This window comes from Gigantopelta aegis, chromosome 7 (genome assembly GCF_016097555.1).
Source record: "Gigantopelta aegis isolate Gae_Host chromosome 7, Gae_host_genome, whole genome shotgun sequence".
Classification (NCBI taxonomy): Eukaryota; Metazoa; Mollusca; class Gastropoda; order Neomphalida; family Peltospiridae; genus Gigantopelta; species Gigantopelta aegis.
In genome coordinates, this window is record NC_054705.1 from 44,881,890 (window position 1) to 44,908,948 (window position 27,059).

The 27,059-nt window shown below is 39.6% G+C and overlaps 1 protein-coding gene across 1 annotated transcript; it reads right to left on the bottom strand.

The window, feature by feature from the left end:
- Positions 1–26,056, bottom strand: LOC121377025 (WD repeat-containing protein 48-like). Its single transcript, XM_041504867.1, has 19 exons — positions 25,846–26,056; positions 24,166–24,306; positions 22,390–22,465; positions 20,530–20,612; positions 19,913–20,042; positions 15,792–15,982; positions 14,062–14,166; positions 10,976–11,095; positions 10,062–10,130; positions 9,464–9,557; positions 8,414–8,511; positions 7,844–7,954; positions 5,988–6,087; positions 4,734–4,805; positions 3,385–3,460; positions 2,924–3,038; positions 1,703–1,779; positions 1,136–1,331; positions 1–147 (listed from the first exon to the last, which is right to left on the bottom strand). The coding sequence occupies exons 1-19, from the start codon at positions 25,891–25,893 to the stop codon at positions 1–3; spliced, it is 2,049 nt and encodes a 682-aa protein (XP_041360801.1). The 5' UTR covers positions 25,894–26,056.
- Positions 26,057–27,059: the final 1,003 nt, after the last annotated feature.

Sequence of the window (27,059 nt, forward strand, 5' to 3'; positions counted from 1 at the left end):
CTATGTATCGCCTTGGTTGAGAGAGGAATATTTACAGAACGAGTGCAAATCTTTCTTGGCCAGTGGTCGGTAGTGTAGCGTCAGATCTCCAGTTTGTTTCCATATGAAGTGTTTCACAGTCCTCAGATCCATGTTGGGGTCCAGGACCTGACAAACACACAATAAATAACACTCAGACACAAAGGAAAGGAATGTTTACTTCAAGACACTAAAGCAATACATGTACGCTACCAGGCCCAACAAATGTTCATATCTCCTACGTTTAAGGTCCATAACTTTGGTAAACATGGATATTAAATTTTAAAAATTTTGACAGAGTTATGGCCCTTGAATACATTCCCATGATAGTCAAACTGGATCTTGCCGTAACTCTGTGAAAAATGGTTAAATCGCCTGCCATGAAAGTCAACCTTGATCTGTAACTATACGTGATAAAGTTACATACAAAATGTCAGCTCAGTACCTTGAGTCATTGTGAAAAAAACATCTGGAAAACTACATGTGGACATATGGACAGACAGAAGGACGGTACTTCAAGAAACTGTCCTGGTTTTCTGATTTTACTGCCGTTAACATTTGTCTGACTGACAGTTGTTTTAATGACTAAAACTAAATACACTGAACAACAAAAGAAACATGAAATTAAATTTAGATTTCTTTAATTTTATCTATAATTATTAAGCTTGAATCTCATTAGTTGTTGTGTACAGTTTAGACTCGTTGTGAACAGTTTTCATTTGATGGAAGGCACAGACAATGGATATTATTGCATAGTTGTCAATAAAATCCTGATTTAATTGTTTTTAAAATTTTGCACAAATCATTTATATTATGTATAAGGACTAGATAAACCCTAGATTTTGAACATAAAGACCCACACCTGTTATTCTTATCTGCCCAATTTTTTAAAAACTAATTTTTGCTCCATGTGCAGTATTTCCAATGTCTCAAGAATTTGAAATCAAAAATTAAATTTCACAACCCAACCCACATTTTGAAAAAAAGTTTGATGCATATTCAGCATTTAATTTCTTATGGGCCAAAATGGTCAACAGTCACAATGCTATTGTCAGTACTGAAACAGTGTACAAATAATACTGACTCTATCTGGCCTGTTGAAAACACATATGCTCACCACATCATTGCACAGAAGTTCAAGTCGCTCTTCAGCGATGGACGCCAAATCCTCATCCTTCTCTCCTTCCTTTGCGTCCTGACTGTTTCCGTTTGCAGTCTGTGACCCCGAGTCTGACCCCTGACCCAGCACCTTGTCGTACACGTGTTCTATCACCTTCCGAACCTGGATCATGTCACTCGCCGACAGACGGTCTCTGGTTATAAGAGAAAAGAAACAAAACATTTCACTGGCTGTCTATGGGAAGTTATTCCTTATTCTCCCTACCTACAAGTATAACCTTGCATAAAATTCTACTTGCATAAATATGAAGCTCATACAACAATAATTATTGAATACAAACTAAATAAATATGGAAATAATTATAAATAAAAAATAATTTAATTATGAAAACTCAAATTGTATAAAAATTAATACATTTCGAAGCAAAACTTACATGCAAACTAAGCTTGTGTGAACACTGTACAAGCTTATATCAAAAACAGACCTGGTTTGAAAACCAAGCTTGCATAAATCAAAATCAAAATGAAAACTTTGCAAATATTCAAGGTAGTGAAAAATACTTACTTTTTCACAGGTTTAATGCCTGTGCTGGCATGAGGTTGCAGGAAGAAGGGAATCTTGTTAAACTTAGGAACATTTTTCTGAAAAATATTTACAGGTATAAAATAATTGTGTTAAAAAAGTTAAAGTCTATTTTGTTTAACACCACTGGAGCACATTGATTAAGGAATCATTGGCCACTGGATGTCATCAGAGAAAACCTGCTATATTTTTCCTAATGCAGCAAGGGATGTTTTATATGCACTTTCCCACAGACAGGAAATGGTTATGGTCATAGTCATAGATCATAAGGTTTCACGAGCATATTGATTAATTAAATATAATCACTGGATGTCAAACATTTGGTAATTCTGACTCATAGTCATCAAAGGAAACCTGCAACATTGTTCTTAATGCAGCAAGGGATGTTTTATATGCACATTCCACACAGACAGGAAAGCACATACCACAGCCTTTGTCCAGTTGTGGTGCACTGGTTGGAATGGATAAAAACAATTTTGATGATATGTAGTCATGACTCAGTAGGGTTTCTGCCAGAGGGTAAAACGGGTATGTCTCCATACCCACATTTTTTACAGATTTTATTTTTTTAAGTCAATTTTTTGACAAAACTAATTACTCTTCTCATTATTGTATGCTTCTTGTAACCCTAACACTAAACTTAACCCATTTTCTTTCTGGGGGAGGCCCCCGCATACCCCCTGTTGACTGTGGTTGCATTCAATTCCATAGTGCCATACCCAAAAATTTCTTTCTGGCAGAAACACTGCGGAGTGAGTGTTTTGTCAACAGATGAGAGCCCCAATGGTAGCCACGTTCTGTTTCTAACTAAGTCCATAGGATGACTGCCATTTTATAGCACACGCCAGTACAGGTTCCAAAATCCTTTCTACAGCTACCGTAAACAAAGAGTTGTCTGCATGCCCACGCACAGATGTGCCTGGATCAATATTTCAAGCCAAGAACTGTAAGTTAATTTTACAGAAATATTGCTACAATTATTTTCAGGGCATATCCTGGAATAAAACTTCAATGACATTTTTTTATAATATTGTCATTAATAAAAAATAAATAAAGTAAGTTTAAATGTACATTTTATTTTACGTTTCTGTTAGTAAAATAGATCTATAATTTGCTAATTTATGGACACTGCCCTTTTCAGTTTACATATATTTATTACTGTTTAACAATAATCAGTTTTGGCATTGGCCATTTTTTATTTACCTGTACAACGACATCCATGACCCAGGGTGGAACCGTTTCGTTTAACAACATCTGTTCCGTCTCCCCACCGGCATCTCGACACAAGAGGCGGAACAACGTTCTACCGCCAACTTCACTATAACATAAAAAATACAGATTATGTGTACCATTGAACATATCATGTGTATATTCAGGTAAAACAGTTTTTTAAAAGATTAAGAGAGTAAGGGTGTGACTTCTGTCACCTGAAAATCGCTGGTGTGTGTCCACATAAAACAATTAATTTAAATAGGGTTATGTGCAGCAGAGTGTGACCAAAGTTGCTTGAAAATCACTGGGGTGTGTTCAGATAAAACAACAATTTTAAATAGGGTTATGTGTATCAGAGCATGACCAAAGTTACCTGAAAATCACTGGGGTGTGTCCAGATAAAACAACAATTTTAAATAGGGTTATGTGTATCAGAGCATGACCAAAGTTACCTGAAAATCACTGGGGTGTGTCCAGGTACTGCGAATACGGAACCTGAATTACCGGTCTTCTCACCTCCATTTCCATCTAAAACAAGAATTCCACAAAATTAAATGTCTCATCCGCCATAAACTTATTATATTACACAAAAAAATTAAACATTTGAAGAAAAAAAATTCAATCAAAATGTTAATTTAATTTTTTTTTTTTTTTTTTTTTTTAACATGAACTGAGATGAGCATCCACAGATGTAACTACACACCAAGTTTCATTGATGTAGGACTTTCGGTTTTGTGAGAATTGAAGACAAACACCAATCTTTAATTTTGAGCTAAATGAATAAGTTTGGTTTAAACAATATTTATTGCCGTTCAAAACCCATAGCTGTTTGGGGATTGATTGGCCAATCAACAATTTTTAAACAGTCACTGCCGATGCGACCATCGTCGATGACGAAAACAATACCTACATTGCACCTTTTTATTTTGTATAAAGGCAAGGCAAGACAAAACAAAACAAAAAACCTAGACTGGAACACAAATTTTGCTGAAAATTAAATGGCTTGGCAGTGTTTCTGGGTATGGCACTATGGAATTGAATGCAACCAGAGTCAACAGGGGGAATGTAAATGGGTTAAGTTTAGGGTTATGGTTAAGAAAATCATACAGTAATGATTAGGGTACTTAATTTTGTTAAAAGGTCAACTTTAAAAAAAAATCTGCCAAAAAATTTGGGTATGGCACCATACCCGTTTTACCCTCTGTGTTTTTTTTTTTTTTAAGACTTTGAAATACTCTCTTGAGAAAAACAGGAGTAAGTTCAATCTACCACTGGTCAATAACACTTGCTACACTGGTTTTTACACAATACATTAAACCCATTAATCACTTTGTGAAACAGTGAAAACAGTTTGTAAAGTAAAAGTTCAGCAAACAAAGTGGCTAGCTGAACATATGTCCGATATACTGTAAGCACAGGGCTTCTAGAATGTTTTATAACATACACTAGCCATGAGATCAGGCATTTAAAAAAATTATTAGCCATGATTAAAAATTCACTAGCCCTGCTTTACTTTAAATTAATACAATTTTACTAAATAATAGTAATAATCAAATATGTCATCTAAAGAGATAGAGCTTAAAAACACGAACATTGGGGAGGGGGTTGGGGTGTGTTCAGGATATTCATAGTTACAAAATGGACTTAACTGAAACATTTGACCTTTTTTTTAACTAGCCATCGGGCATGGCAATATTAGTTATTTACTAGCCCAACATTGAATATCACTAGCCACGGGAGTGGGGCTACCATAATCTAGAAGCCAAGTGTAAGCATATGGTGTGAGTTGAAAAGAACAAACCTTGTCCATCCTCAAGATGAGCCTTTGGCCAGTGTTCCAACAGAGCCTGGAGCAGGGATGTCCCAATGTTTACTGAAAAAAGTAGGTCGCAGTCAGCTATAATTAGGTCATGGCAAAACTAAAAACTAGGAAAGTCAGTGAGCTACGTTAACACATGCAGTCATGAAGAAGTTTGTTTGTTTGTTTGTTTTGTTTAACGACACCACTAGAGCACATAGATTTATTAATTAACAATGACTGGATGTCAAACATTTGGTAATTTCGACATGTAGTCTTAGAGAGGAAGCCCGCTACATTTTTCCCATTAGTAGCAAGGGATCTTTCATATGCACCATCCCACAGACAGGATAGCACATACCACGGCCTTTTGATATACCAGTCGTGGTGCACTGGCTGGAACGAGAAATAATGTCACCGATGATTAACATTCATTACTTATCCTTCTTTTTGTTTGTTTTTCTCCATATTGACAAAATTAAAATTAACAAATAAAGCTTTTTTCTTGACACCTACTCTTGGTATCAGATGAGTCAGTCTGTTGTTTGATGTTGAGATCTGATATTGACAAAATTAAAATTAACAAATAAAGCTATTTTCTTGACACCTACTCTTGGTATCAGATGAGTCAGTCTGTTGTTTGATGTTGAGATCTGATATTGACAAAATTAAAATTAACAAATAAAGCTATTTTCTTGACACCTACTCTTGGTATCAGATGAGTCAGTCTGTTGTTTGATGTTGAGATCTGATATAGACAAAATTAAAATTAACAAATAAAGCTATTTCCCTGACACCTACTCTTGGTATCAGATGTCCAGTTCCCGTGCTGACAAAATTAAAATTAACAAATAAAACTATTTTCCTGACACCTACTCTTAGTATCAGAAGAGTCGGTCTGTTGTAGGATGTTGAGATCTCATATAGACAAAATTAAAATTAACAAATAAAGCTATTTTCTTGACACCTACTCTTGGTATCGGATGAGTTGATCTCTTGTGGCATGTCCAGTTCCCGTGTTGACAAAACTAAAATTAACAAATAACGCTATTTTCCTAACACCTACTCTTGGTATCGGAGGGGTTGGTCTGTTGTGGGATATTAAGATCTCATATGAACAAAATTAAAATTAACAAATAAAGCTATTTTCTTGACACCTACTCTTGGTAATCAGAGGGGTCGGTCTATTGTGGGATATTAAGATCTCATATAGACAAAATTAAAATTAACAAATAAAGCTATTTTCTTGACACCTACTCTTGGTATCGGAGGGGTCGGTCTGTTGCGGCATGTCGAGTTCTCGTATTGACATCCATGCTGCAAAACAATCCGATTCTTCCAGGTGAATCGTCAGCAACTGGGCGAACAAAACAAGAAAGGAAAGGAATATCGAATAACACCTCAGCATATTTTTGTTTTAACAATGGCTATTTGCCGAGTGGAAGTACAAAGAAAGGAAATTTTAATAAGGATTCCTCAGCATGGATAAATGGGGTATTTTACAATTATGATATCAATTAATATATTAAATTAAAATTTATAGGTTTTTTTTAAATTTATTATTTTGCTATCACAAAACTGGAACACAAATATAGACCCTAGAAACCCTTCCAGTTTTCTGTTATAACTGATTATTTATTTCTGACTAAAGTGTGTATCTTCCATTCATTTTTAGTTGCTATATTGTAATTGCATAAAGGGTTGTAGAAAACAATGTGTATTAAAAATGTTACCAATTATACTCAAGCCACGTGAGTATAAAGCAAATTTAAATAGGGTACAGTGAAACCCCTCTAACCCGGACACCCTTGGGACCAAGTAAAATGTCCGGTTTTAAAAGGTATCCAGTTTAGACAGGTTAAGTTCTGTACTGATTTTTAAAAAAGGACCGTGGGACATGTCCGGATTTTAGGGAATTCAGGTTTATAGAGAGTCCGGTTTTGAGAGGTTTCACTGTATCTATTTTTCTTGGAATAAACACTTTATTAAAAAAGAAAAGAAAAAAGGATTTCACAGCACATGTAACATACAGCTAGTGTTTTATTCAACAACAACAACACTGGAACATACTGATTTATTAATCATCACTATTGATTTCAAACTTTTTGGTTAGTCTGACTCGGTCTTAGCAGAAACCAGCAACATTTTTTAATTAGCATATTGGAATCTTTTATATGCACTTTCTCACAGACAGAACAGCACATACCATGGCTTTTGACATAACAGTGGTGGGACAATGATTTGGATGGGGGAAAAACACAATCAGAGAATGGGTTCACTGAGGGGGCACCAAGTTAAGAGCGAGAGAGAGAAAAGGAAAGGAATATTTAGCGATATCTCAGTAGTAATTGGTCGGTGTGCACAGATCATTAAAAGAAGGAAGGAAGGAAATGTTTTATTTAACGACGCACTCAACACATTTTATTTACGGTTATATGGCATCAGACATATGGTTAAGGACCACATAGACATTGAGAGAGGAAACCCATGGTCGCCATTTCATAGGCTACTCTTTTCAATTACCAACAAGGAATCTTTTATATGCACCATCACACAGACATGATAGTACATACCCCGACTTTTGATATACCAGTCGTAGCGCACTGGGTGGAATGAGAAATAACCTAATGGGCCCACCGATGGGGATCGATCCAAGACCGACCTCGCATCAAGCCGCATCCCACCCCAGATCATTAAAAGATCATAACTGAAAAGCAAACTAAGCAAAATTTACTTCTGATTGAAAATTGACAGTAAACCTGTTTGGGAAAAGCACTGACCAAATGTTATATGTGACAAATTAGAAAACAAATTAGGCCAAACTTACGCCCGTTTTCAAATCGACAGTAAACCAGTTTGGGAAAACCACCAACAAAATGGTTATATATGACACAAATTAGAATTTTTTTTAGGTCAAACTTACACCCGTTTTCAAATCGACAGTAAACCAGTTCGGCAAAACCACAGACAAAATGTTAAATATGACACAAATTAGAAAACAAATGAGGCCAAATTTACGCCCGTTTTCATATCAACAGTAAACCAGTTTGGGAAAACCACCAACAAAATGTTATATATGACACAAATTAGAAAACAAATGAGGCCAAACTTACGCCCGTTTTCAAATCGACTGTAAACCAGTTCGGGACGAATACCATTTTACTCCTCACTTTGATTTCCTCCTCGAAATCGACATTTCTACCCAGTTCTTTTACTTTGCTGGCCTGAAACAAAACATGTATCATTATTACACTCAATAAATATTTCTCTTCTTCTTCCTCTGCGTTCAAGCTATTGTTGATCATGCTTTAGATTTGGAGTCCAGTTGTGATGATAAATAACGTTGTCTCTGTCAAGTCTTCTTTGGAACCCCAAAGCCAGTGTTTGGCCATTGCTTTATCCTAGCTTCACCATAGAGGGGACAGAATTGCAGGATGTGCTCAGGAACTGTGGTCTAATATATATTAAAAGAAAAAGAAAGAAAAAATACAGAAAAAAATCCACCCTTATTTATATTGATTTTTTGTTTTTAAATGTTATGCGATTTGGTATGGGTTTAAAACCTAATAATATGTAATAATATGAGTGTTTATTTACATTATTTATTATAAGAGTCATGTTCCAATTCATCAGTTCCCTTTTGACGCAAATAGACTATATGACGCCTTTCTTTAGAAACTTACCGTTAAAACATCCCACAATGCAACACATTCATCGGTATCCTTTGTTAAAATGTGTCGCCGGTCGTTGAGAATGTAATACTGTCGTATGCTTGGGCCTCCTGTATCGGTAACAATAAAAAGAATTTAGTAGAGTTTATAAATAACGTATTATATATATATCAGTGTTACCTGAAGGTATCACCCTAATGATATACTAAAATATAACTTTAAAGTATCTAAGCAATAAGTGTAAAAAAAAAAAAAAAAAAAATAATAAAATAAAAAATCTTGTGGTCCACTTTATACATGTATGTCTTCTTACAGCGTGGTTGTCATTAAAACAAACAATTCTTTGAACATTTTACCTTAATTAATCATTTATATTCCATTTAATCTTAATTTTTAGACATGTAGCATGAAGCATGTAGAAAACTGGGATCTTTTTCTCTTTTCATGAACACTTAGCCTGACCTCAAACTAATGGCATGCTCCCTCTTAACATAGTAGACTGGTCCAAAGATCCCAACAGCCAATGGGATGGCTTAAAATCTTCCTATAAGTCCTCTACTTCCTGTTCCGGTCACGTGACTGAAGCTTCCTTCTTTCCCCATAGCGAAAAATACCATTAGTTTGAAGTCAAGTTGAACAGAAATAAAAGTTTGTGGTTCAATCCTACGACCCATGCACCTCAGCCGAGTGCTCTGCCGACTGAGCTAATAAAGCTCACAATAGAAATAGGAAAAAAAAAACCAAGTTTGTTTCTTTAATGACACCACCTGGCTATTGAACGTCAAACATTTGGTAATTTTGACTTATAGTCTTTGGGTGAAAACCCGCCATATTTTTCCATTAGTAGCAAGGGATCTTTTATATGCACCATCTCACAGACAGGATAGCACATACCACGGCCTTTGGTATACCAGTCGTGGTGCAATGGCTGGAAAGAGAAATAACCCAATGGGCCCACCGACAGGGATCGATCCCAAACTGACCTCGCATCAAGTTAGCGCTTTACCACTGGGCTACATCCCGTCTCTAGAAATAGTAGTGATAACTGTGTACAGTTTTTACCTTTTATTGTGAACTCCGGTTGGGTGAATACTGGGTGAAAGGAATCGTTTCCATATTCCCCGGAATTTCGAGTAGAACTCGGCACCTTGGCAGGCTACAAAGAAAAATATATACTCAACAACAACAAAATCAGGCTCAAACTTAAGAATTTGTTACCCAAGGCAATTTTTTTATATAAAATGCTACAGGGTTTTAGATCTCATTAATGTGGGCACATCAGGGACTTTTGTTTTTTCTGAGTGCAGGAAGGTCAGTTTAGTTCAGTACTGTCATTAACAGCTGCTGTAGAGTTGTCAATATTCAGAAATGTATTTCAAGTCATTTTAATCTAATTAAACTTGGGCATGATTATTTTGGGCATATGTATTTTGGACACAACATCTATCGTCTCGACTTTGATGCAATCTAAAGTCCTGTGTTAAAACAGTATGCAAGGATGAAGTTAAATAAGGCATTCCAAACAAAACCCATCCAGACAAAACTGCAATCTCATATTTCAAATGTGGTTAAAACTCCAACTCTGCCTATGATACTCTGGATTTTTTTTTCAAACAAGAGGTTGAGGTTTTTTGCTGACAAAGCGACCCTGTGTACGTACCCAGTTTCTAATACTTGAGTCTGTCGTGGCAACCCACAAACTCGGCTGGTCCATGTCACACAACTCAAGCTGAAAAATATTTAATAAACAATTTTTATAAATTGTAAGTGTGAGCATTATCATTCTTAAATTCTACAAGAAAAACAAACAAAACAAAACCAAAACACTCCTCTACATACCTCTGCCCTATTGTTGACATATTAAACCATGTAACAAAGCCTTAAAAACAGTGTAACAACTTATTAAATGATTGTAACAATGTATTAAGACAGTGTAATAATGTATTAAACCTACAACAATGTATTAAGTGTAACAAGGTATAAAACAGTGTAACAACTTATTAAATGATTGTAACAATGTATTAAGACAGTATAATAATGTATTAAACCTACAACAATGTATTAAAAGTGTAACAAGGTATAAAACAGTGTAACAACTTATTAAATAAGTGTAACAAAATCTCATATTGGTGTAACAACATATTAAAACAGTGTAACAAGGTATTAAAACAGGGTAACAACATATTAAAACAGTGTAACAAGGTATTAAAACAGGGTAACAATATATTCAAACAGTGTAACAAGGTATTAAAACAGGGTAACAAGGTATTAAAACAGGGTAACAACATATTAAAACAGTGAAACAAGGTATTAAAACAGGATATCAAATATTAAAACAGTGTAACAAGGCATTAAAACAGGGTAACATATTAAAACAGTGTAACAAGGTATTAAAACAGTGTAACAAGGTATTCAAGCAGTGTAACAAGGTATTAAAACAGTGTAACAAGGTATTAAAAGAGGGTAACAACATATTAAAACAGTGTAACAAGGTATTAAAACCATGTAGCAAGGTATTAAAACAATATATTACATGTATTCAATCAGTGTTAACTAGCAACCCCATCTCCTCACCTTCAGCACCGGCGCCTTCTCCTCGCAGATTAGAACTCGGTTGTCCTGGTTCCTCACGTCCGTGGCCCAGATCTGGCGGTCCCGCCCACCGGAGAACACCACACTGAACGAGTCGTTCGCCTGTACACAAACACAGCATTGCAGGTAATCATTTATTAAATAAGCACCAGCCTTCATAATTCAGATCATCTAGATATGCAATTTTATACAAATAACAAGCATTCTGAGAGTACTAGCTGAAGCAATAGATGTCCCCCATCAAGCTCGACAAATCTCAGAATCTCCTAAGTTCAAGAAACATAACTCTGTGAAAAATGGGACGGACGGACGGACAGATGGCAGAACAAAGAAGAAACCAATAGTCCCCTCTGGTTGGAACAGAAGGGGACTAATAACACAGTAAATACCGATAATGATAAAGAATGTCAAACATATTTGCCACCTTATTTTTGTGGCAGCACTGCTGACTGCTGTTGTCAATTTCAAGGGTTGTAAACTACACACAGTAGGGAAGTATGACTGTTATCATTTATTTACTACCAGTTATAATTTTCTTGTTTAATGACACCACTCAGGGCTAGCTCTGGGTGAGCAAAAACATTTGGCCAAATTATTTATTAAACTTTAAAAATTGTGAAAATCTAGTTATTTCCTAAAAAAATAGTAATAAGTGCAAGAGATTATTTCGCCAAATTAAAATTAAATATTAAAATTTGCCAATTGGATTTTAAAATTTGCAATCGATGAATTTGGCGAGTGCCAGAGATACTCTCGAGTGCCTAATAAACATAGGGGCTGAATAAGCATAGGGTCTGGAAAATTTTCGAAAATCAATTAAAAGTAGGGTGCGGAATTAGCATAGGGTGTGGACATTTTTAAAAAACCCAATAAGAGTAGAATGCGGAATTAGCATAGGGTCTGGAAATTTAGCTAAACTGTAAAAATTTACTAGTAATGAAAACAATTTGGTTTGACGTCAAAATAAAAATAAGTTTTTTGGAAATAACAAAAATATACTATTGTTGTGTACATGTGTACATGTAATTTAGAAAACAAGCGGCTCAGAAATAAATAACTTGTAGTAAATTCCATAGTATGAAAAAATATGTTCACTATAAACATATGTTTCTATTATCTGTTACAACTGTGTCACTGTCACACACAATTAATTAAAACTGTAAGTGTGTTTGTACATTTAAATGAAATTATGTGAGGCGAGATTGCAGCTTTGAAAAAAAATCCAAAAGTTCCATGCAAGAAAACCAAAACAATCAGGGTGGATGACAGCTCACTAGATTTATCTCCTATATTTAACACATGGTCAATTATAACAAAACGTAATTTCATCAACTTAATTTTTACCTGTATCATTCTTTATTTTTAAAGCATAGGTGAGGACACTTATGATGCCAGGGGCTGGCATGCATAAATCTCAGCTGAAGATTCACAAACAACTGTGGTCATCGGCCATGCCAGCTGTTAGCGGAACGCGCCGGAACTGGAACGCGGTTAGGGGATGTAACTCTGCCTAATTTTTCTCGCTAATTTCTAATAAACTCTATTTGCAAGTGAAAATAAAAAGGTTGAGTGGAATTTGTGATTAAAATGAGTGGAATTTGTAATGTAAAAAAATATATATAAAAAGAGGAAAGAATGTAGATAAAGTTTGGGCCAGTTCCCCTTATCCTAAAGGAACTGTACTTTATCTACTTTAGTATACATAGCTTAACAAAAAGTCATATTTACCTTTAAGAATTCGGTACCCCCGTCTTCAATGTTTGGTGAAAAGATGAAGTGTTGAAGTGTAATTGATTAATTTATATAAAGTGCTTGCATGAACTGTTGCATCGATTTACAGGCGAGCACTCAATCGAACGCATCCTAGGAATTTACCCAACCGAATAAAACCGAACCGAGCCGAGCGATAAAAACAAACAAAATGGTGGCCAACAATGTTCGGAAACATGTGTTTACATTTTGTCGTAGAGTAACATACTTTGTTGTGCCTTAATGGTTCAAATGATCAATTAAGCAGAAAAACAATGTATGTATATTAATAAATAAATAAATAAATGTATTATCTGACCACAAAAGTTGGCATTTTATTTGACAACTCGGAAAATTGTAAATTCCGTTTAAGATTTGCAATTCCGTCCGCAATTCCGTGATCGCGGAAAATCGGTACCCCTAATAGAGGCTATATGTAAGCATTTGATAAATTAAGAATTGTAATAAGCTTTGGGTGCCGAATTAGCGTAGGGGGTTACATTTTTTTTAGATGAAATTAAATGTAGGGTGCTGAATAAGCGTAGACACCAACATTTTTTCACAAATTTAATAAACGTAGGTGTACGTTTATTTGGCACTCGAGAGTAGCTGACCAGTTGTAATGCACAAGTTGGAACGAGAAAAAAACCAAATTAGTTGAACAGATCCACTGAGGTGGTTTGATCCTGTGACACAAGCACCTCAGGTGAGCACTCAACCATTGAAAGCTAAATCCCACCCCTGTTACCTCGGTATGGCATACAATAAACTTGTACTATAATAGGGAAAAAATAGAGTATGTTTCTGTATATTTATTAAATAAACTTCATATTGTACACCAGTCACAAAAACATGATTGTTATAATTAACTAATTTATTTATTACTAGATTTAAAAAGGTTGTTGTTTAACACCACAACCGACTGAGGTAGATCCCACCAATATTTATTACCAGAATGCAGATATCACTGAAAATTCTCAAAACTGTTGGGTTTTTGTGTAAGTTTTTAATTTTTTATAAATGACTGGCTTGAAATTTAGTTCAGTACTTACAATAAGTGAGGAGATTTTAACCAACTGTCCCTGATAGGAAAACACTGTGTTGTTATAACTAGACCAATGGGATGCCTTTGAACTGTAATTAGTACAGTGACACTCTTTTAAATAGTCTGGTTTTTAGGGGTATCCACTTCTAAGAGATTCTATTCTGTATTACTCAAAAAGGAACTTTGAAACAACTTCCAGTTCTGAGAGAATTCTGTTTTGGTTTTGGTCTGGTTTTGACGGGTTTCACTGTGTAATAGAAATTACACAATTTACCTGTAGCGCCCAGACACCCTCGTCGTGGACGCGGAATGTAGCCACACATCGCTGCTGGCCCAGAGACCACAGTCGAATCGTGCCGTCAGAACTTCCCGACAGACACTGCAATAGAAGGAAGGAAATGGTTTATTTAACAACACACTCAACACATTTTATTTACAGTTATATGTGTGTATCTTTTTTTTTAAGTTCGTTTAAGTGTGGAGCACATTGATTTATTAATCATCGGCTATTGGATGTCAAACATTTCGTAATTTTGACATATGGCCTTGGAAAGGAAACCTGCTACATTTTTCCCTTAGTAGCATGGGATCTTTTATATGCATTATCCCATTAGAAAGGATAACACATACCACAGCTTTTGATATACCAATCATGGTGCACTGGCTGGTGCGAAAAATAGCCCAACAGGCCCACTGACGGGAATCGATCCTAGATCGACCACACATCAGCTAAGTGCGCAATGTTACCACTGAGCTACGTCCTATACGCCCTCCTATATTAAAGAAATAAGAGTGTTAACCCCTTCATAGTCCATTCCTTGACGTGGTGAGGGGGCTTGTATGTCTCAGTGACCCAGAGAGCTATGCCAGCAGGAGCTTTGGCTTCTGTTAGACATCCAAGCTGGACTGGTCAATGGGTAGAGGCTGGACTGATATGGACTAAGGGTGAGGTAACCCTAACAGAAACCTCGAGTGCTGAAGTCAGAGGTATTGGACCGCACAGCGCACTCTAATAGACCACAATACCATGCATCAACAGCTATTATGACTACACACAGTGCTGAAGTCAGAGGTATTGGACCGCACAGCGCACTCTAACAGACTACAGTACCATGCGTCAACAGCTATTATGACAGCTATTACAGTGCTATTGTCATTAATAACTACAGGCATTGAAATAAGTTGACAATGGTTGTTCAGGTTACTAGGAGGTTATCTTATGTCAAGAAATTTGAGAATGGTAGTCTGTTCTCTTCAAAATCTTATTTAAACAAAAACATCATCACCTAAATTTTGATACTGCATGACAGCAGTGGGTTCCTCTCTCATTATCTGTGTGGTCCTTTTTTGGTAACCTGTACATGGGTTGCCGTAGTCCAGTAAATTTTAAACCAAAATTTAGGTTAACCTACAACAAATTGCAATACAAGTTTTTTTCAGATAAAAGTAAAGTTTGTTTTATTTAACGACACCACTAGAGCACATTGATTTTTTATCTTATCATCAGCTATTGGACGTCAAACATATGGTCAATCTGACACTGTTTTTTAGAGGAAACCCGCTGTCACCACATAGGCTACTCTCTTACGGCAGGCAGCAAGGGATCTTTTATTTGCGCTTCTCACAGGCAGAATAGCACAAACCATGGCCTTTGTTGAACCAGTTATGGATTACTGGTCGGTGCAAGTGGTTTACACCTACTCACTGAGTCTTGCGGAGCACTAACCCAGGATTTGGAGTCAGTATCTGGATTAAAAATCCTATGCCTTGACCTGGATCCGAACCCAGTACCTACCAGCTTGTAGACCGATGACCTAACCACGACGCCAGTCATTTTCAGATAAAACCCGCTATATTTTCCCATCAGAACAAAAGCATCTTTTATATACACTTTCCAATGGACAGAACACCACATACTACCCACAAATCATATTACTAGAACACAACATACCTGTGTACCACGTATGTGTATTTTACAAAGTGTATAACTAGAACACAACACACCTGTGTGCCATCTCTGTTGAGGACCAAAGCCTTCACGTTATCGGCGTGCCCCTTCAGCTTCATCAGTTTCTGACAGGTGCGCGGGTCCCACACGCGTAACACCTTCTCCGTGGACCCCGATACGATGATGGTTCCCGGGGCATTCATAGCCAGACTGTAGATGGAGTCCTTGTTCCCTGTCAGACTCGATGCTACAGAAAAAATGTTGGAGGAAGGACAAATCAACATACAGTAAATAGGGGCTTCTATTTTTTCGATTTTTTTTGTTTTGTTTTGTTAACTCAGGTACGATTTAAGATCCAGCTACTGTCCAAGACCCAGGCAGAAATATGGTCAGGTACTTCTATATTGTAGATTTTTTTTTTTGTTGGCCCAGGTATTATTTAAGACCCAGGTACTATCCAAGACCCAGGCACTGATCAGGGGCTTCTATTTTCTTCCGATGCTATGGGTGGGTGCCAGTATGGATTGGTGCCAGTATGGGTGGGTACCAGTATACGTGGGTGCAAGTATGGGTGGGTACCATACTGGGTGGGCATGGGCGGATCCAGGAAATATTTTTAGGGGGGGACCAAAAAAGAAGGGCACATTGACTCGTCAAAAGGGCACCTTACTACAAGTTTTGATATTTACAATTAATATGAATTCCTACAGTTCTACGTCATAATATACTAGCAATAATGAAGTAAATTGGCGTCACTCGCGTTAGAACCTCAATGGGGCCCCATTGAGACTCAATAACACAGACACATATCTGCAAGCTTGCGCATGTACACGAAAATCTTGATTTCATTTATCTACAATATAATTATTGTTTACTTAAAAAAAAAAAAATTCTACAAACAAAAAGGGCACTTGGACATTTTGAGGGCACTTAAACAATTTTTGGGGGGGACGCGTCCCCCTGGTCCCCCCCCTTGGATCCGCCCATGGTGGGTACCATACTGGGTGGGTGGCAGTAAGGGTGAGCACCATACTGGGTGGGTACCATACTAGGTGGGTGCCATACTGGGTGGGTTCCAGTATGCGTGGGTGTCAATATGGGTGAGTGCCAGTATGGATGGGTGCCTGTATGGGTGGGTACATTACTGGGTGGGTGGCAGTAAGGGTGAGCACCATACTGGGTGGGTACCATACTAGGTGGGTGCCATACTGGGTGGGTTCCAGTATGCGTGGGTGTCAATATGGGTGAGTGCCAGTATGGATGGGTGCCAGTATGTGTCGGTGTCAGTATGGGTGGGGGCGGGTGCCAGTATGGGCGGGTACCAGTATGGGGGGGTACCAGTATGGACGGGTACCAGTATAGGCGGGTGCCAGTATGGGTGGGTGTCAGTATGGGCGGGTACCAGTATGGGTAGGTGTCAGTATGGACGGGTGCCAGTATCGGCGGGTACCAGTATGAGCGGGTGCCAGTATGGACGGGGACGGGTGCCAGTATGGGCAGGTACCAGTATGGGGGGGGGGGGGGGGGGGTACCAGTATGAGCGGGTGCCAGTACGGGCGGGGTACCAGTATGAGCGGGTGCCAGTATGGACGGGGACGGGTGCCAGTATGGGCAGGTACCAGTATGGGGGGGGGGGGGGGGTACCAGTATGAGCAGGTGCCAGTACGGACGGGTACCAGTATAGGCGGGTGCCAGTATGGGTGGGTGTCAGTATGGGCGGGTACCAGTATGGGTAGGTGTCAGTATGGACGGGTGCCAGTATCGGCGGGTACCAGTATGAGCGGGTGCCAGTATGGACGGGGACGGGTGCCAGTATGGGCAGGTACCAGTATGGGGGGGGGGGGGGGGGGTACCAGTATGAGCGGGTGCCAGTACGGGCGGGGTACCAGTATGAGCGGGTGCCAGTATGGACGGGGACGGGTGCCAGTATGGGCAGGTACCAGTATGGGGGGGGGTACCAGTATGAGCAGGTGCCAGTACGGGCGGGTGCCAGTATGGGCAGGTGCCAGTATGGGCGGGGTACCAGTATGGGGGGTACCAGTATGGGCAGGTGCCAGTATGGGCGGGGTACCAGTATGGGTGGTACCAGTATGGGCGGGTGCCAGTATGGGCGGGTGCCAGTATGGGCGGGTGCCAGTATGGGCAGGTACCAGTATGGGGGGGGGTACCAGTATGGGCGGGTACCAGTATGGGTGGTACCAGTATGGGCGGGTGCCAGTATGGGCGGGTACCAGTATGGGTGGTACCAGTATGGGCGGGTGCCAGTATGGGCGGGTACCAGTATGGATTGGTGCCAGTATGGGTGGATACCAGTATACGTGGGTGCAAGTATGGGTGGGTACCATACTGGGTGGGTACCAGTATGGGTGGGTACCATACTGGGTGGGTACCATACTGGGTGGGTGGCAGTAAGGGTGAGCACCATACTGGGTGGGTACCATACTAGGTGGGTGCCATACTGGGTGGGTTCCAGTATGCGTGGGTGTCAATATGGGCGAGTGCCAGTATGGATGAGTGCCAGTATGGATGGGTGCCAGTATGGGTGGGTACCATACTGGGTGGGTGGCAGTAAGGGTGAGCACCATACTGGGTGGGTACCATACTAGGTGGGTGCCATACTGGGTGGGTACCATACTGGGTGGGAGGCAGTAAGGGTGAGCACCATACTGGGTGGGTACCATACTAGGTGGGTGCCATACTGGGTGGGTTCCAGTATGCGTGGGTGTCAATATGGGTGAGTGCCAGTATGGATGAGTGCCAGTATGGATGGGTGCCAGTATGGGTGGGTACCATACTGGGTGGGTGGCAGTAAGGGTGAGCACCATACTGGGTGGGTACCATACTAGGTGGGTGCCATACTGGGTGGATTCCAGTATGCGTGGGTGTCAATATGGGTGAGTGCCAGTATGGATGGGTGCCAGTATGGATGGGTGCCAGTATGGACGAGTGCCAGTATGTGTCGGTGTCAGTATGGGTGGGGGCGGGTGCCAGTATGGGCGGGGTACCAGTATAGGCGGGTGCCAGTATGGGTGGGTGCCAGTATGGGCGGGTACCAGTATGGGTAGGTGTCAGTATGGACGGGTGCCAGTATGGGCGGGTACCAGTATGGGCGGGTGCCAGTATGGGCGGGTACCAGTATGGGCGGGTACCAGTATGGGCGGGTACCAGTATGGACGGGGACGGGTGCTAGTATGGGCGGGTACCAGTATGGGGGGGTACCAGTATGAGCAGGTGCCAGTACGGGCGGGTACCAGTATGGGTGGGGTACCAGTATGGGCGGGTACCAGTATGGGCAGGTGCCAGTATGGGCAGGTACCAGTATGGATGAGTGCCAGTATGTGTCGGTGTCAGTATGGACGGGTGCCAGTATGGGCGGGGTGCCAGTATGGGCGGGGTACCAGTATGGGGGGGTACCAGTATGGGGGGGTACCAGTATGGGCAGGTGCCAGTATGGGCGGGTGCCAGTATGGGCGGGTGCCAGTATGGGCGGGTACCAGTATGGGCAGGTACCAGTATGGGTGGTACCAGTATGGGCGGGTACCAGTATGGGGGGGTACCAGTATGGGCGGGTACCAGTATGGGCGGGGTGCCAGTATGGGCGGGTACCAGTATGGGCGGGGTGCCAGTATGGGCGGGTACCAGTATGGGCGGGGTGCCAGTATGGGCGGGTACCAGTATGGGCGGGTACCAGTATGGGCGGGTACCAGTACGGGCGGGTGCCAGTATGGGCGGGGTGCCAGTATGGGCGGGGTACCAGTATGGGCGGGGTACCAGTATGGGGGGTGCCAATGGCTGGCTAGCTAGTCTGATAAATGGATGGGATTGATTGATGAACTGAAGGATGAATGATGGATGGATGGATGGATGGGATGGATAGACGGACGGACGGACGGATGGACGGACGGATTGATGGATATATGGAGTGTTGATGGATGGACAGATGGATGCAATGGGCTTTGGATGTGAGACTAGATGAGTGGATTGATTTTGTATAAAGAGATGAATGAATGGTTGCATGAATGGATGGTTGAATGGACAGATGGATAGGATGGGTATATGGACAGACAGACAGACAGACAGGTGTTTGGGTAAATGAGATTGATGTATGGATAGACGGATGAATAGATTGATGTATAAGTGAACAGACAGACAAGACTAACTATGAGTAGTTACTAACTTGTGACGGTGTTGTTGGATGCGGTCAGGGCAGTCAGTGTGTTCACGTCCCACAGGAAGATGGCTCGATCCAGCCCGGCGGACGCCACTTGTTCCCGATCCCGCGCATACGCCAGCGCCTTCACATAGTCCTGAAACAGTGATTACATACATGTAGTCATCTACAACACTCGTACTTCTTGTTGATATTAACAGTCATTTATTTAGAACATCCATTTCTATACATTCAATGTGTTATTGGTTGTCCTACTGCCGATAAAACCTGGGTGGTATACCATATATGTATACCTCAAAATACCGAATTTTAGGCAATGAAAAATATTCTCACCATTAAGTTAAAGTTGTTTTGTTTAACAACACCACTAGAGCACAATGATTCGTTAATCATTGGCTATTGGATGTCAGACATAATTAATTTAGACATATAGTCATTAGCAGCAAGGGATCTTTTAAATGCACTATCCCAGACAGGTTTAGCACATACCACAGCCTTTGATTTACCAGTCGTGGTGTACTGGCTGGAACAAGAAATAGCTCAATGGGCCCACCAACGTGGGTACGATCCTATTAGTTGCATATGAGGCTTGATACAATGTCATACAATGTGACACACATTACCTTGTGTGTTCGCAGGGTGGACATACAGAATCCCTTGTGAGCATTCCACACCTTGACCGTCGTGTCGCTGGACGCACTGATCACTGAAATGTATCGTTAGAAACATGTTACATTGTATTACCCATTTTATTAGCAATCTGGTGAACATCTAGGTGGCGTAAAAAACTGTTGTGCACACCACCAACAAACTACCGAAAACAATTATTTCCATGAAATCTTCAGATGGTAAATATTGTCGGCGGAAGGAAATGGTTTATTTAACAACGAACTCAACACATTTTATTTACGGTTATATGACGTCGGACATATTGTCCAAACCACCGTACAAGTTAAAGGTGCAGACCCTAGTTTGAGCCTGTGAAAATGGATGACACTAAGTTTAGTAGTTAATCTACAAATCTGTAACACATATTTGTATAAGTTTATAACAGAGAGAAGCCAAAGTCTGGGATGTTTTAACGGGGCAATACCATCCAAAAATAAGACTAAAGCTTTTCTGGGTAACCATTACTTCGCAGACAAATGTGTGCTTTTAGAATTATGAAAAATGCATTTTGGGGTACGGTATTACAAAAACCTGGGTGACCAGAACCATGTCAGGTGTACGAAAATGAATATTCTAAATAGTAAAATGTGAGTATTTCTAACTTAAATGATCAAAAATGGCTTTAATAGTGAAAAATATGTTGTAGTGTTTAAAAACTAGGGTCCGTCCCTTTAAGTTCTTCAATAACTTTACCTCATGATATGCAAAGGAAAAGACACTGATAATATAACTGAGGTCTAATTCACAAAGCTCTCTTAGGCTCTGCTAGACAACAAAGCATCCTCTTTGCAAGTCTTTTAGCATTACCTGGGCTTCTAGAATGTTTATCAAATACACTAGCCATTGGATCAGTGATTTTAAAAATTTACTAGCCACAATAAAAAATTCACTAGCCCTACTTTACTTTAAGTTAGTAGAATTTTACTAAATAATAGTAATAATGGGATGTCACCTAAAGAGGGAGATAGAGCTTAAAAACACTAACATTGGTGGTGGGGGCAGGATATTCATATTTACAAAATTGACTTAACTGCAACATTTGACTAAAAAATTCACTAGCCATTGGGCACGACAATAGTAGTTATTTACTAGCCCAACATTGAATATCACTAGCCATGGGAGTGGGGCTACCATAATCTAGAAGCCCTGCATTGCACTGCGAGATCGCAAAGTTGCAAAAGTTTAGTGAATTAGGCCCCTAGGCCCCGTTCCACGAAGCGATCTTAGCCCTAAGATCAACTTAAGTGCATAGGGTAGCTATGCGCCTACGGTAATCTTAGGGCTAAGATCACTTCGTGGAACAGGGCTCAGGTCTCTAATGGGAACTAGTGAGTTTTCTCAACTGACATGTCAGAATTATCAAATGTTTGACATCCAATAGCTGATGATTAATTAAGCAATGTGCCCCAGTGGTGTCTAGTGTTTTCTCTATAAATTTAGCTAGGCATGGTAGACAACACACTTTGTGGGCATTTTCACCATTTTCAGGGCACTTTTTTTTCTCATTAAAGACCAAAAATTAATTGAAATAAAATTAAATATAATTAATGTGCTTGCTTTAATAAATGAATGGCAAAATACATAATGGGGATATTTATTACTTAATAATAAATTTTCTGAATGTTTTATAAAGACAATTTTAGAATTAACGGCTTGTTTAATCTCAGGGCAGCATGGCACTGATTACGGCAAGATGGTGCTAGACTATTGAGGCATGGTGCACCATGCTAAAACGAGCTAGAGAAAACACAGACTTCTTCTAATGGGAACTTGTTTAGTATTCTCTCTTTACCGGGTGTCTTCAAAACACTTACATGTTCTTCCGTTACAGCACAACACTATGTCGTTCACCCAGTCGGTGTGGTGCTCCATAGACAATATGTAGGGATCCTGAAATCATTAAAGCATTGGTTTAAAAATGTTCATCAACATTCTTGGTCCCCCAAATACGTTACAAGAAAATATAGGAACTGACTGCAGCACATTTACATTTGTAGAATTATGAACATGACTCTATCAAGACTATAAAATTCAATAAAGAAAAAATATATAGAAGGAAGGAAGGAAGGAAGGAAATGGGGGTTTTTAACGATGCACTCAACACATTTTATTTATGATTATATGACATCGGACATATGGTTAAGGACCACACAGATCTGGGGCGTAGCCAAAGAGGAAAAAAATCAGACATGTAAAATAAATGTCAGTGTCATGGGAAAAATAAAATAAATCTGGGGAAATCTGCCTCATGCTGGCTACGCCATTGCAGATATTGAGAGAGGAAACACGCTGTCGCCACTTCACAGACAACTCTTTTCGATTAGCAGCAAGGGATCTGTTATATGCACCATCCCACAGACAGGATAGTACATACCATGGCTTTAGTTACACCAGTTGTGGAGCACTGACTGGAACTAGAAATAGCCCAATGGGCCCACCGATGGGAATCGATTTGAGATCGATCACGCATCAGGAGAGTGCTGTACCATTGAGCTACGTCCCACCCCAGAAATATATGGAGTCATTCAGTTTTTAAATGATAATAACTTTACATCAATGGTAACAGTTTGTTCACACCAAATCTATTGGTTTATCGACTACTTGAAGTGCTTAGGTCGAGGGATCTAACCCCTTCAATGGACCAATTCTCTGATTAGACTTTTTCCTATCCCACCTAGAGCTCCATGTCTGGTATATCAAAGGTTGTGGTATGTGTTGTCTTGTCTGTGAAAAAATGTACATATAAGATTGCTTATTGCTAATGGAAAAATGTAGCGGTTTTCCACTTAACGACCGTGTTTCAGAATTATCATAAATTTGACACCCAATAGCTGATAATTAAGCAAATCAATGTTTTTGAGAGGTGTTGCTAAACCAAATTTTAAATAACTAATGAGGTGTGTGAATTCTATTGTTGCTCATATTGAAACATAATGACCACAGGGCACGAACATAACAATTTGTTACCTATAGGCAATTCTGCTATGTTTTTTTCATAGGCAAAATATTCACCTACAGCAATTCTGAGCTTTGTTTTGGGGGTTTCTTTAATGACACCACTGGAGCACATCAATTAATTCATCATTGGCTGTTGGATGTCAAACATTTGGTTATTCTGACTCACAGTCATCAGAGGAAACCCGCTACATTTTTTCTAATGCAGCAAGGGAACTTTTATATGCACTTTCCCACAGACAGGAAAACACATACCACGGCCTTTGTCCAGTTGTGGTGCACTGGTTGGAATGTGAAAAAAAACTATCAACTGAATGGATTCACCGAGGCGGTTCGATCCTGCGACGCAAGCACCACAAGCGAGCACTCAACCGACTGAGCCTGCCTACAGGAATCGTAGACCAGTATCCTTTGCAACAAATATGAAAAGTAAAAATAATCCTTTCAACTGATGGCAATCATTTTTCTTCCAGCAGCAACAAATTGCCATTTTTGAAGTGTGGTGTGTCGCACAGCCGCCAACATTTAATTTTCACCCAGCGAGAACACTGCTAACCTACAGCAATCCATACTGCAAATATGGCAGTTGCCGTCAGTGTCGTCGTTACGTCACAGCCCTGCAATTAGACTGATACCTTGTTGGTGTGTGTGTTCCATATCCGCACGATGGAATCCCGCCCAGCTGTGTAGAGTCGGTTGAGCAACGGATCAAACTGTACGGCATTCACTCCCGACCTGTGGTGTCTCTCAACCTCATCTCGCATAACAAACGAAACCTGGAGTTAAAAACAAAATAAAATATTTCAATATATGCACTCAGTAATGTGCATTTACATTCGAGTTTATTTTTATGAACTAAAACAAGTCATGTGATGAGTGTACTGTAATATCATTTTATTGTACTGTTTTGTTATTTGGGAAAGCACGTACATATGGTAAAGTATTGTAAAATCGAGAATATTTTAAGTTCGAGACTCAGCAAAATTTGTGAAATGAAATAATACTATTCAACTGAATAGGCCAATATGCATTTCAACTTGAATTATAATTCTTATTGTGCGTATGCGTATACAGTGTCCGAGATTAAACATTTTGGGCAGTATCCCAGTTGGATACTAACATTTCAAAATATGTTATCCCACCTGAGAATTTACTATCCCACTTAAATGAAATTCATAAATAACATAACAAACTTGGAAGACACTGTTCTCGTTCCCAGTCTATTGCTATGCTGCAATCGAAATTGCGGAATTAGTGAAATTTGCAATCAAACTGAATCAGCAAAAAGATTTGTTGCATCTATTTTTGAGTAATACTGACATAAATTAATATGTATCAGTAATATATAAGTGTTTCTGAAATTACTAATGATAAACCTACCTGTATCAATTTTCTGCAGATCTATGTGGAATCAATATTTCAAATAAAACAAACACAATAGTGGTTCCCAGTCTATTGCTATGCCGCTATTGCTCCAGTGTAGCATTAGACTGGGTAAGGAGTTGGGGGAGATATTGTTATGGCATAGGATTAGACTGAGTACAAGCTGGAAAATACTGTTACTTAACTTTACCAGTAAATAACGACTTTCATCGTTTCAGCAACAATAAAAAATGCAGGATTAAAAAAAAACAAAAACATATGGTATCCTGGTGGGATACTGGGTTATTGAAGTCTGGTATCCAAAATTGAATTCTCAGCCTTATAATTCTGGTATCCCCGGGATATCGGAATACCGCTAATCTCGAACACTGGTATACGTCTTGCTACAACTACCTACGTTTGAAAACATTGTCACTGTGACAAAGTGTTTATGGGGGAAATTTTTGTTTTAATGATTAAAAAATGTGTTATGTAGTGCTGTTAAATACACCGGCAAGAGCTCCACCCGTTCCCCCCATCATTTATAATAGTTTATTAATGTTTCCTTTTTTCTTTTTTTTTGTCATTTTGTAGCATGATATTAGTTAGGGTTAGGGTTAGGGTTAGGGATATATATACCCCATCAAAAAATCCCTCTTTAGATCGATAACTAATGGGGGGAACGGGCGGTACACTTTCCAATACACCCACCCACCTCCTGCAACAGTGTAATGCTACATAACATTTGGACCAATACCCACCCACCCACCCACCCCCTCGAGCCTTACGTAATATCTGAATGGCCCCTTGTGGGGAAATGCACCATAGAAGTAATTTATGCTATGGGTTATGGACATGATGGACACTGAGTAATAGTAATAATATTAAGGACAATAATGTACAAAGTATCTCAAGAATTTTGAAGATTTTTTTGATTTTTTTTTTAAATTCACCTGAACTTTCTTCCTTCCTTGACTACCGGAACCTCGATGAGTTGCCATTTCGATTTGTGACGTCGCTGTCAGGCAATATAGCTTATGATAAACAAATATACGAGGAATTAATAACAAGTTTAACCATATTTGTCCTGTAATTCATTCATAACAGTATTTTCAGAACGCCAAATAGCATTAACAAAACATCGCGCAGAAGTCAAAATATGTACGAAAGTTACTTCCCTTTACCTCAATTTACAAATAACTGAAATGGACCACAAATCCGGACTATAAATGATTAGAAATTGCAATTACTTTTGGCACCCATATCCTTCGGACGTACAATGTTCATTTAATGTGCGCCTGATACTAATTTTGCTCCTATTCTGTTGGCTCGGAACAATCATTGCTTTATTTTTACTATAGCTTTATTTATAATAATTTTAACTTTTTTTTTAACAGGATGTTTCCTGGCTAAAACCTTTGGTAAATATAAATAAAGTGCTGGGGGGGTGGGGTGGGGGGGGGGGGGGGGGGTTGTAACGACACCATTAGAGCACATTGATTAATTAATCATCGTCTATTGGATGTCAAACATTTGGTAATTCTGACTCGTAGTCATCAAAGGAAACCAGAGCTCTACATTTTTGCATTAGCAGCAAGGGATCTTTTATAAGCACTTTCCCACAGACAGGAAAGCACATACCACGGCCTTTGACCCGTTGTGGCGCACTGGCTGTAATGAGAGAAAAATAAATTGAATGTGTCCACCGAGGTGGTTCGGTCCTGCGACGCAAAAACCTCAGACAAGTATTCAACCGATTAAAAATACTCATATTAGTTACAGATCCTAGTTTTTAAAGAGAGCAAGTCAACTCGCCCCAGGAGTTGGTCAATTCTCCCCACACTGTTTAGTCAACTCTCCCCATTGATTGGTCAACTCGCCCCAACAGTTGGTCAACTCACCTCACACTGTTTAGTCAACTCGCCCTATCGATTGGTCAACTCGCCCCAGCAATTGGTCAACTAGCCCTACATTGTTTAGTCATCTGGCCCCAACGATTGGTCAACTCGCCCCACACCGTTTAATGAACTCGCCCCAACGATTGGTCAGTTCGCTCCAGCAGTTGGTCAACTCGCCCCATACTGTTTAGTGAACTCGCCCCAACGATTGGTCAACTCGCCCCAGCAGTTGGTCAACTCGCCCCACACTGTTTAGTCAACTCTCCCCA